Genomic DNA, 13,241 nt, shown 5'->3' with positions numbered 1-13,241 from the left:
CCCCGATTCCATGCACAGAGAGTCTGTGCCCTGTCTGGATCCCCGGTTTGCGTGGGGTGGGAGTGGTAGGGGGACATGAGGGCCCAACACCCCTTCCGGTCTTCAGGGGAACTAACCGATGGGCTGGCGCAGGATTGAGGCTCAAGCCCTCTCTTAACCCGGCGAGCAAACTGTTTAGTCGGCGGGTGGGTGTGTGTGTGTGTGTGTGCGCGCGCGCGCGCGCGGCCCCTGGGCCAGTGTAGCTTGAACCCAGATGCCCTCGGGGCAGGGTACAAAGAACCGACTTGGGAGTTGCCCAAAGGTCCTGGTCAGTCTCCTCAGGCTCAAGAACAGCCTGGGACTCACCTCTCCCCTTCTTCCTCTTGCTTTGACCCGGGTAGTTCAGTAGCGGCGAGCATTGGACCCTGAATTCCCATTCAGCCCGGCGCATTCTAGATCCCTCGTCAAGGAGGCGCCAGGAATCGGGGATGTGAGGGCTGCGCTGCGTGGACTCAGGGTACCGAGGGCTGGGCTGGGTACCCAGCAGACGGGAGCTGGGTCTGATCAGCTGAGAGCGTGCGCGAAAGCCAGGCTGAGCCTCGGTACATCGATGCGCTCGGCGTGCAGCGCGGTTAAGGGAGTTGGCCAGGGATGAGTAGGGGCTGGGCGGCGAACGCCGACTGGGAAGGAGAGTTCCTATTGGCAGGCCGTTTGCAGGAGGCGGGTCCTGATTGGTCCGGCCTCTGTGAAGGCTGCGAGCGGCGGGGTTAAGCGCGTCGCCGCTGCCAGGGCCTAGGCGAGAGACCCCAGAGCTGAATCCGCGCTTCGGACCTGGAGCTGCGGTTACTGCCATGGGCCTCCGCCTCTGCCCTTACCGCGCCGCCCTGCTCCCGAGCGGCCTCCTGTTACTCCTTATGCTCACAGATCTGGCACTCCCGGCTGGACGTCCGCCACCGGTGGTGCTGGGTGAGGCGCGCGTCCAGTCGTGGGTCCGTTCGCTCGTGCGTCCGGCTGGATGGGGTGCGGGCGGGGCTGTCTGCATCTGCTCTAAGCACGGGGTGAGGGAGCGTATGATTGTCTTGTCATCTGGGTCGGCCCGTCCACTTCCTGCTATGCTGGGCGCGGTTGTGGTCAAACTCTTGTCACCTTACCCTATAGAATATGGGGGTAAGTGGGAGGGTTACCACCCGTTTGCGCATCGGTACGCCTGTTCATCTCATTCCCAAGCCTCGCCTCATCCCCATTTTTTAGCTGGAAAGACCGAGGCTCTTTGGCCCCACTCCTGAGGGCCGGTAGGAGGTAGGGTGGCTTCGGTGTTGGCCCTCAGGGGCCTCAGCGTTGACTTGGGCTTGGCTTGGACGCTGTCTCCCTCCACCCTTCCAGCCCGACACGTTTCAGAGGGCATTACTGAAAGGGAGCTCTTTGGGGAAGGATTGCTCTCCTAACCTGCCACCAGGGCTTTCCCCTAACTTATCAAATATGTGGCATTGGGCCTGAGGGAGGAGGCCCAAGGGAATCTGAGGATGGCTATAGACAGAGGGAGGGGTTGAGACAATGGCTATGAACAGATGTCATACTGTACCCTTACTCCTGCCAGACCTACTTGGACTCCGTACGCTATGTTGGGGCTAGGCAACCTCCCCTGCCTACCTCCTCCTTGCTGCTGGCCCAGGCAACTGTCCAGGAGCCAGTAGTATTTCCTTGTGGTGGGTGTGGCAGGGATGAGACCTCTCTGTCTTGGGGTCTTTGGGTGCCTCATTCAGGCCATCACTCCCACGAAGAGCTAGTGTGTTGGTGGCCATCCAGGGCTCCTAAAAGCAGAGGCATGCCGAGGTATACATTACATACTGAGTCTGCTGCAGCATGACCCCCATGCTCTTTCTGCTGGGAGTATTTTAATGGGGATGATGCAGATCACAGAAGGGTAGGGTTAGCAGGTAGTGTGATCCCAGGGGTCCTCCACCAGGAGCTCTGGGCCAGGAAATGCTCCCAGGGAATGCTGGACCCAGGTTCACCATGGAGTTTGGGCAGATTTGGCCTTGCCTTCCCTAAGCGTGCAGGATGATTCCCAGAGGTGAGGTCTGTGCTGGGCAGGCACAGAGAATCCACTGACCCAGTCAGGAAAGGTTTCCTGGAGTACGCAGCTGGAGCTGAGTCCAGGAGAGAGTTCCAGGCAGAGGGAACTACGTATCAGAGGGAGGGAGCTAAGCAGTCCAGGCTCTCTGGAATGGAGTGGGGGAAGGAGTAGATGGTGCAGGGCTCGTGACTGGTTGGGTCATCTGGACTTTGTCTTGGGAGCCTGCAGGGAGCCTTGTGTGGACCTAAGGAGTACTGAGTATGAAGGGTGTGGGATTGGGAAGTGTGTGGTCTCTGACCAGACTGGTCCTAGGCCTTTTCACCTGTATTGGTGCTAAATGCACTCATTAATTCATTCAGTTCTTAGTTATCCTAGATCACAGCAGAGGAGCCTCGGGTTGTACCTAGAGGCACTGAGCAACTGGAATCGTAACCTGCCCAGCTTCTCAGAGAATGAGGCTATTGGCATTAATCCTGGGAAACTCCATGGTGGACAGCAGACAAGCTGTTCCTGGACACAGAGCAGGGACCTAACCTTGGCCATCAGAGGATCAGCATCCAAGGGTGACCAGTCTCTGTGGGTGGGACTCAAATTGGTGGTAGAGGAAGCAGAGGCCAGAGAAGGGATACTGAAGGCCCTGGGTGGGGGAAGGGACTATAGCAAGCTATTTCCACCTCTCCCAGTCTCAGTTTCATTATCTGTAAAGTAGGCATAATAAGGATATTCTTCCCAGTGTTACTTGAGGTGAAAGGCATGTGGATGGCTCTTATCTAGTTCTAGGCACAGAGGGACCCAGGAAGTGACCATTGGTATTTTTAGAGGCCACACAGCCTGGCCAGGCAAAGGGTATCCAGGCAAAGCAGATCAGATGACTTCCTCTTTCAGCTATTTCCTCTCTGGTGGAAACAGTGACCAAGGTTTCTTCACTGCCCTGTCTAGTCCACAAGCATCTCATCTAGAGGCTGTCATGCTGGGGACTCCCCACTTCTGCACATCATGAAGGGAGGTGAATGCAGGTGCCACACCTCCCTCCCATGGCTGCACTGAGGACACAGTGGGATGGTGCACAAGGAGAGCTTGTCCTCTGCAGGGCTGTGTTCACAGCTGGAGGCCAGCGAATGCCCCAGAGAGCCAAACACTGGATCCTAAATGGGGTTTGGAAGGTGTCAAGAGAATGGCATGCGGGAGGAGGCGAGGCCTGAAAAGTCACTGGGAGTCAGTGGACTGTGAAGGGCTTTGAATGTTAGGCACTGAAGCAAGGGGGGAGCGGGGAATGGGTTTGAGTGTCACAAGGGCCCCAGGCCTCTGTATAGACTGAATAAGTAGAGTGAAGTCATCCTTGGAGCCTGGTCACACCCACCCCCATTGGGCTGTAGCTGGAATGGTATGTTGCTTCAAGAGAGTTATTTCCAGCACAAGTGTGCTAAGATGCTAGGGCCCTCCAGGTGAGGTGCACTCTGGAACCTTTAGAAGGGTTTAGCATCTGGGCTCTGGCCTTTAGCAAGCCCTGAGGACCTCAGTAGGCTGGCAGGTGCCTGCTTCTCTCAACTGTTTCTGTTCATTGCCCCCCTCCAGAGCCTATCCTGGAGTGCCTTCTTTGGATTTATTTTTGGCTGGTTAAGTGGCCCAGTGCTCTGTCCTGTTTCCCAATCCTTCTTTCAGAGTATACAAGACCCTGCCTATGAAGCCGTCTGTACCCCGACACTGAATTAAATCTTGGAGACAGAGTTTTGGGTGAAGTAGAGAGGAATAGCTTTATTGCTTTGCCAGGCAAAGGGGGCCACAGCAGGCTAATGCCCTCAAAACTGTGTGTCCCAACTTGGAGAGGGTAGTGAGAAGTTTGATAGTAATGGTTCAAGAGGGTGTGGTCAGCTCATGGAAATTCTTCTGATCGGTTGGTGGTGAGGTGAGTGGGAGTCAACATCATCAACCTTCTGGTTCCAGCGTGTCTGGGGTCTGCAGCATACCGGTGGGGGTTTCAGTATCTGCAAAACAGCTCAAAGATATTGTTGTGTGTGTGTATCCCTTGATGGGGAACCAGGACCTTGCCCCAAGGCTGCACTATGGTTTCTCTATGACTGTTTCTCCTTTGTCTTGCATCCCCTCCCTTCCCTAATTAACAGCTTCATGAATCTGCCAGTTGGAACTCAGGAAAGGTCATGGAGGCTGAATGAAGCCTATTTCCTGTAATCAGAGAAATGGGGAACACAGAAAGGCTTTTGTGCCTAGGAGCCCCACAGATATCACCTACTCTGCAGCCTGGGATAGCCGTGGGTAGAAGGCCTTTGGGTTTCCAGCCTGCCAGGCCCAGGGTCTCATTCATGCTCTATGTCCCCCTTCAGTGCCCGGTGATTTGGGCAACCAGCTGGAGGCAAAGCTGGACAAGCCGACAGTCGTGCACTACCTCTGCTCCAAGAGGACAGACAGCTACTTCACACTCTGGCTGAACCTGGAACTGCTGCTGCCTGTCATCATTGACTGCTGGATTGACAATATCAGGTGGGGGCTGGGGCACAGGTGGGGCGCTGCTCGCTGACCCGGTCTAGAGACGCCTCCAGAGCCCATTTCTATCTCACCTGCGCCTCAAGAGATCTCAGGCTCAGCGTCACTGACCTCTCTCCCTTCCCATTTCCTCTGTCTGGTCCACGCCACCTTGGCACTCTCCCAGACAGAACTTTCTTCCCTTTCCTGCTGCTCCTGTCCCTACCCTCTCCAGTGCCTCAGGCCCTATTTGTGGTTTCTATGCTCCAGCCCCTATTCACAGCCTCGCCTTGGCCCCCACCCTTTCCCTTGCCTCTGACTTGGCCACACCTGCCCCTTCCAGCTGCTTGGGGATTCCTTTCCACTTGCTGTTCTTTCAGCCTGGAATCACCCTTTACTCCCTTTGCCTGATAAACTCCCTCCCATTCACTCTTTAAAACCCAAGCCTGCTTTCTTTGTGAAGTCTCCCTGCCAATCCCCAGAGCTCATTTTGTTTCTGTGTTAGTTTTTTATAAATTTATTTATTTAATTTTTGGCTGCGTTGCTCGCGTGGGGTCTTTGTTGCTGCGTGTGAGCTTTCTCTAGTTGTGGCGAACGGTGCGTGGGCTTCTCATAGCGGTGGCTTCTCTTGTTGCGGAGCACAGGCTCTAGGCACGTGGGCTTCAGTAGTTGTGGCACATGGGCTCAGTAGTTGTGGCTTGCGGGCTCTAGAGCACAGGCTCAGTAGTTGTGGCACACGGTCTTAGTTGCTCCACGGCATGTGGGGTCTTCCTGGCCCAGGGCTTGAACCCGTGTCCCCTGCATTGGCAGGCGGATTCTTAACCACTTTGCCACCAGGGAAGTCCATGTCCAGAGCTCTTAACCTCCCCTTCCCCCTGGCCACATGCCTGCTCCTCTAACCTGCATTCCCTGCCTGCCAAACATTGTTTCCTAGGATATTTCTTCCATAATAAGATAATCATGTAATGAGACTTACTGCTTATTGAATGCAAACACTATACATTTTACATACTTTCTTTTATTGAGTCTTACAGCAATCCAGTGAAACAAGTGCTGTTTTTAGACCTGTTTTACAGATGAGGAAATCTGGAAGCTCAAAGAGGTTACAAAATTGCTTAGGGTCACTTAGCTAATAAGTGACAAACTAGAATTTGAACCCATAGTTGTGTGCCTCTGAACTAAGGTTCCCGCCCACCCTGAGCTCCCTGAAGGCAGGGACTGTGTCTCTTTTATCTTTAAAGCTGTAGGACCAGAAACACAATTGTTTTTCAATAAATATTTGAGCTGAATGGAGTCTTTCAAATTAAGATTGTTTTTTCCCCTGGAGACACACTAGCTGGTTCTAGCTGGTTCTCTGGGCACCCTGCCTTTCCCTGTTGTTTATGACCCCTGCTTTGTTGACTCTTTCCTCCTCCTTGTGCGATCAGGGTTATTTCTGGGATGTTGATCCGCATTTCTATTTTTGTGCAGAAGCATGGTCTCAGGTATTGCCAGTTGGAGGTACAGGCTGATACTGAGAGGGGCTTATCTACTTTTGTTGGGCTCTGACCTCTTTAGACTTGCATCCAGCACAGAGTACTTTGGCTTTCTAGAACTTTGCTGAGTGGCCATTGGGATGATCTACAGATTGCCCTGGAGAGAGTGCGTCCCCAGGACTTTGATTTGGGCCAGTGTTGGGTATCTTGTCAGCTTTCTGTGGCTGATCTTTAAGGGTGGGTGGGACTCAGGACCACTGGGGACTGCAGGTCTAGCCTGTGTTTTCTCAGGCACATTTGCCTCCTTAGTATCAAGGGAGGCCAGAGCAGGGTTCCTGGCCTGGCACAAGGCTTTCCTCCTGTCTTCCACCACCCTGTCCCCATCATGTCTCCAGGCCTTGCCCACCCACTCACACAGCAGCCACAGGTGCTCGGGGTTTCTCTGTCTGGTTCTGTTGTGTGTTGCATTCATCATCTCCTTTGCCCTGTGTTGTGTTATGGTGGGTGGCAGGAGCTGGATCCATGGAGATGGAGCAATGGGAGCCTGTGAAGTTAGGCTGCCTGCCTTTTGGGGTCAAGTGTGATGTTCATGGCGGAGCCAGGCCTGGCAGCCAGATCCCTCTCTAACCATATCTAAGACCTGCATTAGACAGTATGGGTGACATTGAGGAGAAGGGAATATTGCCTCACAGGGGTCCTGGAGTCAGTCTCTGGAGTGAGCCTTGGTGGGGTCCTCATTTGGATGTGGTTACTCTGATCTGTGCTTTACAAATTTGCTTTGTTACTTTTTGGTCTCCCCTATACATCTGACCAGACCTGAGGATGGGAAGGGAATGTGGCTCAGGACACAAGACAGTATTGGGACACACCAACTTAGGTGTCACCTCTGGGTCACTGGCTCAACATCCCCTCCTGGCAGGCTGGTCTACAACCGAACGTCCCGCACCACCCAGTTTCCTGATGGTGTGGATGTGCGTGTCCCTGGCTTTGGAAAGACCTTCTCACTGGAGTTCCTGGACCCCAGCAAAAGCAGTGTGGGTGTGTAGCCCTTCCTCATGGCCCCCAGGGAATGGGGATGGAGGTTCTGATGGACTCCGAGAGTGGGAGGAGCCCTGCTGGTTTGAGTGGGGGTAGCCTGTGAACCGTCTCTAATCAGTGTGGGCACAGAGCCCTATAGCACTCCTTCGGGGATCTCCCGGCTGTAGGTGTCACAGTCTCCTTGGCAGGCGTGGTGTGGGCAGCTGACAATGACTGTACTCTCTCTAATCCTGTGGATTTATGTCTATAGGTTCCTATTTCCACACCATGGTGGAGAGCCTTGTGGGCTGGGGCTACACACGAGGTGAGGACGTCCGGGGGGCCCCCTATGACTGGCGCCGAGCTCCAAGTAAGTGGTTGCTCCATTTCCTCCCTGAGATCATGCGGGAGGGGGGTGGAGAGGAGGAGGTAACAGCCACCAAAGGCCCTGGGCCTTTCCCTTCTCCCGTGTCTCTGGCATCCAGCCCAGCCATCACAGGTCCTGTCCTTCCCCCACCCTCAGCCCAGGATTTCTGGGCCTCTGAGCCCTGGGGAGAGATAATGAGGCTGAGGAGGGGAAAAGGAGCTTCTTCTCCCTTCATGGAAATTGAGGGGAAACCAGACCCTCCCCACTTGGATTTTCACACACTCCCCACCCACCTAGTCCTGGGTCTGGCCTGAGACACAGTCAGTGGTTCAGGCCCAAGGACCCTTCCTGCCTGACCCCCGCCTGGCTCTGGCCTGCAGATGAAAACGGGCCCTACTTCCTGGCCCTCCGCGAGATGATCGAGGAGATGCACCAGCTGTATGGGGGCCCCGTGGTGCTGGCTGCCCACAGTATGGGCAACATGTACACGCTCTACTTTCTGCAGCAGCAGCCACAGGCCTGGAAGGACAAGTATATCCATGCCTTTGTGGCACTGGGTCCGCCCTGGGGGGGCGTGGCCAAGACCCTGCGCGTCCTGGCCTCAGGTAAGACCCTGCCTGGCCCAGCATGGGGGGTGCTGGTATCAGATGGCACACTCTCTTTCCCTCTACAGTGGCCTCCTGGGCCACCCTCACGTCTCTTCTCTTGGGTCAGGACCCTTCCTTATCCAGAGTTGTATTCTTTTCCAAACATCTCTTTCTAAAAGAGAATATAACACTACTAAATTCACCCCTCAGGCTGATGACTCTTGTTATCTGTGTAGGTTTCTTACAACATGTACACGGAGTGGCATAACCGTTGGTCATAGGGCACACGTGTACACACACACACACACACACACACACACACACACACACAGCTTGGTCCTGGCTGGCCTTACTTGGTTTGATCCAAAGTTCTCTGGAGGAGCCTTCTCCCTCTCTCTTAACCCCCATCCTCACTTCTTCATCCCCACCTTCACCCCAGAGAAGGAAGGCTGGGCTACAGTTTCCTGTTTGTGAGTTACACCTCCCTCTGTGGCAGCGGGGAGCCTCTGTGGGCCACACAGAGAGGAAGCAGGTGCAGATTTGTCTGGGCCTGCTTGCTTAGCAGTTGGGAAAACCACCTCCTTCCCTGTTCCTCCCCAGTCCACTTGCCTTTTCAGGACTGTTAGAACATACCAGCTGTAGCCCCAGGGCTTTCCTCCCTCTGCTAGGACTGGATGTGAGCCAGGGCTGTACCAAGCATCTGATGAGCTTTCTTCCTCAAGTGACTGCCACTGCCTGACCTGCTTATTGGTCACCTGATCGTTGTGATCAGTCCTCTCCCAGTCGTCACCCTGGATTAGCTGGACAGTGAATCCAATTATAGTGAGGACTCATCACAGCTACCTACTCTGTCCAGCCTGGACCTGAAAGGAGAGATGTGGGCCCTTCTGAGTTTGAGACAGGTTACCATGGTGGAGTTCAGGTACTGGTCCTTTCAGAGCTTCCCCATGAGTCCCCTTAGAGCGGTGGTCCCCAACCTTTTTGGCCCCAGGGAATGGTTTCATGGAAGACAATTTTTCCACGGAGGGGGCGGGGGGCTTGGGAGGGGTGATGGTTCAGGCGGTGATGCGAGTGATGGGAAGCGGTGGGTAAATCGTCACTCTCTAGCCCACTGCTCACCTCCTGCTGTGTAGCCCAGTTCCTAACAGGCCGCAGACTGGTAATGGTCCGCGGCCCGGGGGTTGGGGACCCCTGCCTTAGTTAGAGCTTTGCCTCAGATTCTGGGAGACTGCTGTCAGGCTCTGGCAGTCTGGGAGTGGGGGTGGGACAGGACGGGTGGTAGTCGTGGACCCTTAGCTAGGGGTTCCCTTTCCTGAGGGCTCCTAGAGCCAGGCCCCAGCAGGCAGAGCTGAAGGCCTGCAGTCAGTGGTGGGGTGATGGGTGGCTGTGGGTCCTGAGCAGGGCAGAGGCCCCTGTTCCCAAGTTCCAGCTCATCCTCTGGCGATCTCACTGGCTGGTGGATGCGTTTGTGCTGTTGGCATTCCTATGTAAGAAAGACTCTCACTTTGTCTGCAGCCTCCCCTCCTGCCCTGTCTCCTGCAGGCCTGGCTGCCCAGGTCAGTGCCAGGCAGGTAGGTGGGATGAGACTAGGGCTGGCTGGATGTAGGTCTGAGCCTAGGAAGGGGAAAAATGTTTACATAGCTCAATGTAATAAAAGATTAAGAGGACTGTGACTGTGTCTTTGGGCTGCCCACCTGCTGATTCACCTGTGACAAGGTCAGTACCCACAGGCCGGGTGATAAGTGCTCTGGGGAAGGTATTGTTTTTACCATGAATCACCCTGTGGGTGTGAGCTGCCTAAATCCCTGGTGACAAAATGCAAAAGGAAAGAAACAAATCTTGGTCATGTGCTTCCTAGATAGAGCAAAAATACAGGGAAATAGGGGAGTTGTCACCTCGTTAACAGCATAGAGATGCCAGAGTGCTGGCTAGGCCCGGGCTGGGGGCTGGCAGGGGCCCTGGCGGTGAGCATGCTGCCCAGCTGGCTTGCATTCCCGAGCACAGACTGACTGGAGTCCTCTATCCGCAGGAGACAACAACCGGATCCCGGTCATTGGGCCCCTGAAGATCCGGGAGCAGCAGCGGTCTGCCGTCTCCACCAGCTGGCTGCTGCCCTACAACTATACCTGGTCACCCAAAAAGGTCTTCGTGCACACACCCACAGCCAACTACACGCTGCAGGACTATCGCCGCTTCTTCCAGGACATCGGCTTCGAAGACGGCTGGCTTATGCGGCAGGACACGGAGGGGCTGGTTGAAGCCATGGTACCACCTGGCGTGCGACTGCACTGCCTCTACGGCACTGGTGTCCCTACGCCAGACTCCTTCTACTATGAAAGCTTCCCGGACCGTGACCCGAAAATCTGCTTTGGTGATGGTGACGGCACTGTGAACTTGCAGAGCGCCCTGCAGTGCCAGGCCTGGCGTGGCCACCAGGAGCAAGAAGTGTCATTGCAGGCACTGCCGGGCACCGAGCACATCGCAATGCTGGCCAACGCCACTACCCTGGCCTATCTGAAACGCGTGCTCCTCGGGCCCTGATTCCTATGCTGGGCAGGGCTCTGGGATGGCCTGGCCACCACTGCTTCTCCTGGCCTGTGGGGCAACCATGGCCCATGAGTTGAGCAGTTTGTGACTGATCATCTAAGGCCCTGGATCTTGGGTTGTGAAGTGGGGAAATGCTGGGTTTTTTATCCTTCCTCTCTGGGAATGAGGAAGGAAGACATAGTCTGAAGTTAGTTGAGGGACCCTTGGAAAGAATGCTGCTGATGGTGGAATTGTGACCTCAGGACTGGCTCCGCAGGTGGATTGGCTGGCACCTGACCCCAATCCCCAGTGCTGGGGCCTTGTGTTCCTCCTACCCCTGTGGCCTTTTCACACTCGCCCACCAGGGCCTGGCTCCTCAGCTTTCTTGTGAGGGATGTTACTGAACTGTGGTCCCTAGGTTGGGCTCCTGGTCCCTAGGGTGTACCTTCTCACACATTGGCCACAAGTCAGCCTGCTACTGGCCACGGGTGGCTGGAGCTGCTGTCTTTGTGTGGCCTAGCTGCTCACACAGCCTGACTGTGGCTTTCTGGGGGCAGCCCGGTTCCCCCTGCAGGCAGGGGTGGGTTGTTACGCTCTCCATGGTTCCCAGGCCCTGGGGCATTCACTCCTACCTCCCTTACTTCTAAGAACAGCCTAGCTCAGGGCTGGGCAGCAGATGGACCCCCAGTTCTCGGGGCTGTGTCCCAGGAGCCCTGATCTCCTTGGTTGGGCTGTTGCCCACAGTATTGATGCTGCCTCCCTTTGCCCTGGGGCTGTGGTTCAAGAATGAGAGCAGAGCCTGGTGCCATGCCCTTTAGGTACTTATGAGGAAAGAGGACTCAAGGAAGCAGCCAAGGCCAATCAGAGCCACCCTGAGCTGCCCTCTTGCTGACCCTCCACCACATTGCCACCCTGCCCAGGATCTCTCTAGCGTTCACGTGGGCTGGCACAGGACTGAGAGGAGGTAGGACTCTTGCCCACTCTGCCCAGCACCCATCCCCACCAGGCAGCTCAGTGGTGTTTAGTCAGCAGGAACTCGCCCAGAAACTTGAGTGGGCCCCTGAGAGAGCCAGGTGCCTTAGGGGCCCCCTAGGGGTTTTCTTCCTGCTCCAGAGGTGCTGCATGGATCTCCCTGTGATAGCAGGGATGGAGGATGTGGATCTGCCTTGGTGGTCTCCAAGTGGGCAGTGCCTAAAGGCCAAGACTTGGGTCTAGCCTCTGGGGTGGAGCCCCAAAGCCACAGTCAGGCTGGACTGTGCTTCGCTCCTACAAGGTTTCTGTGAAGCAGAATTTTCTCTGTTGCATTCATAGCCAGCATCTGTCTCTCCCTTTGTTCCTGGGTGGTGGGCCCCACATGGGGCTCTGAGCAGGCTGTACCTCGATTCTGGCAATAAAAGTATTCTGGATGCTGTAAAGTGCCCTGGCCTAGCCTCTGCTCTGAGCATGAGAGGAAGGAGTCAGTGGAAGGGTGAGGGGACTAGCGAGGCAGGTAATCAGAGGCTGGACCTTGACCTTTCTGGGGCCTTGATGGGTTCTCTCAGCACCAAAGCATGGCTCCTGTGCACCTCTTTGGGTTTTATCCTCCTTCCCCCTCTCCTGGGATCTAGTTCCCCTCCTAGGACTGAGAAGCAGGACCTGAAACATTCCTGTTGGAATGGAGCTCCTGCCCACCACCCAACTCTGCCGCTCCTATGTGGTCAACAGGCCCCAAATGTCACCCCACAGCTGGGAGCCAAGGACAATCCTGACGGTCGCGCTGTCTGGACTCTGCTTCCCATCCTTCTGTCCTCCCACAGCTTGCAGGTCTCAGCATCCTTTGAATTTTTTTTAGGATGCTACCCTTCTACTTTGTTTCATCAGTTCATCTGCCCGCCATCTGTCCCTCTTTGGGAACAGAGTGAGACTGAGGAGGGAGGGAGAGAGACCAAGATGGGCAGAGATAGGGACTGAAAGACTGGGGACCAAATGGAGATGGATAAGGACAGAGGAACAAAGAGTCTGAGACAGGAAAACGTGTGTAAGGATGGAGACTAGGCCAGAAGTCTGTGGTGCAGAGCCCAGAGCTGTGGGCCAGTGGGGGTGGTGGAAGCTCCAGTTCCTGCCGCCTCCACAGAAGCCTGGCCAGCCGGGGTTTTAGGTGTCAATACACCGTGGGCCGCTAGAGGGTGCTCTGAATCTTCTCACTACACCAGTTATTGGCCAGACCTGGAAAAATGGGTGGCCCAGAGGGTTAGGATGACTAGGAATACATAGGTCCAGCCGCATCGCTGGCCTTGGTAAAAAGGATGACAACGTGAAAGGGAGTAAACCCTTACCCCCAGATCCTGCCCAGCCTCTTAGTGCCCTGACACATACCCACTCATGGCCTTGCCTCTCACCCTCTCACCCCTGATCTGTTTCAACCGAACTTCTACCCTCAGTTTCACAGCTGTAGAGACAGGGTATGGAGTCAGAGCAGGCTTCAGGACCAGCAGACTGGGGTTCAAATCTGAGCTCTACCACTTCTAGCCAAGTAGCTTGGGGAGTCTCCTGACCTCCCTAAGCTTCGGTTTGCTCATCTTAAAAATGGGGATGGGGACTTCCCTGGCGCAGTGGTTGAGAGTCTGCCTGCTGATGCAGGGGACACGGGTTCGTGCCCTGGTCTGGGAAGATCCCACATGCCGCGAAGCGGCTGGGCCCGTGAGCCATGGCCGCTGAGCCCGCGCGTCCGGAGCCTGTGCTCCGCAACGGGA

General features: G+C 55.4%; 1 protein-coding gene across 3 annotated transcripts; it reads left to right on the top strand.

Moving 5' to 3' along the window:
- Positions 1–725: 725 nt before the first annotated feature.
- On the top strand, positions 726–11,922 carry PLA2G15 (phospholipase A2 group XV). 3 transcript variants are annotated; one of them, XM_079907208.1, is made up of 6 exons: positions 726–945; positions 4,399–4,555; positions 6,932–7,046; positions 7,301–7,399; positions 7,902–8,001; positions 10,013–11,922. In XM_079907208.1, the coding sequence occupies exons 1-6, from the start codon at positions 831–833 to the stop codon at positions 10,522–10,524; spliced, it is 1,098 nt and encodes a 365-aa protein (XP_079763334.1). In that variant the 5' UTR covers positions 726–830; the 3' UTR covers positions 10,525–11,922. The 3 variants fall into 3 exon arrangements, with proteins under 3 accessions (XP_079763334.1, XP_079763333.1, XP_079763335.1); XM_079907207.1 differs by having other exon boundaries at positions 6,932–7,050; positions 7,777–8,001; XM_079907209.1 differs by having other exon boundaries at positions 6,932–7,050; positions 10,013–10,369.
- Positions 11,923–13,241: the final 1,319 nt, after the last annotated feature.

This window comes from Stenella coeruleoalba (genome assembly GCF_951394435.1).
Source record: "Stenella coeruleoalba genome assembly, chromosome: 20".
Classification (NCBI taxonomy): domain Eukaryota; kingdom Metazoa; phylum Chordata; class Mammalia; order Artiodactyla; family Delphinidae; genus Stenella; species Stenella coeruleoalba.
This window is presented reverse-complemented; position numbering and strand designations above follow the sequence as displayed.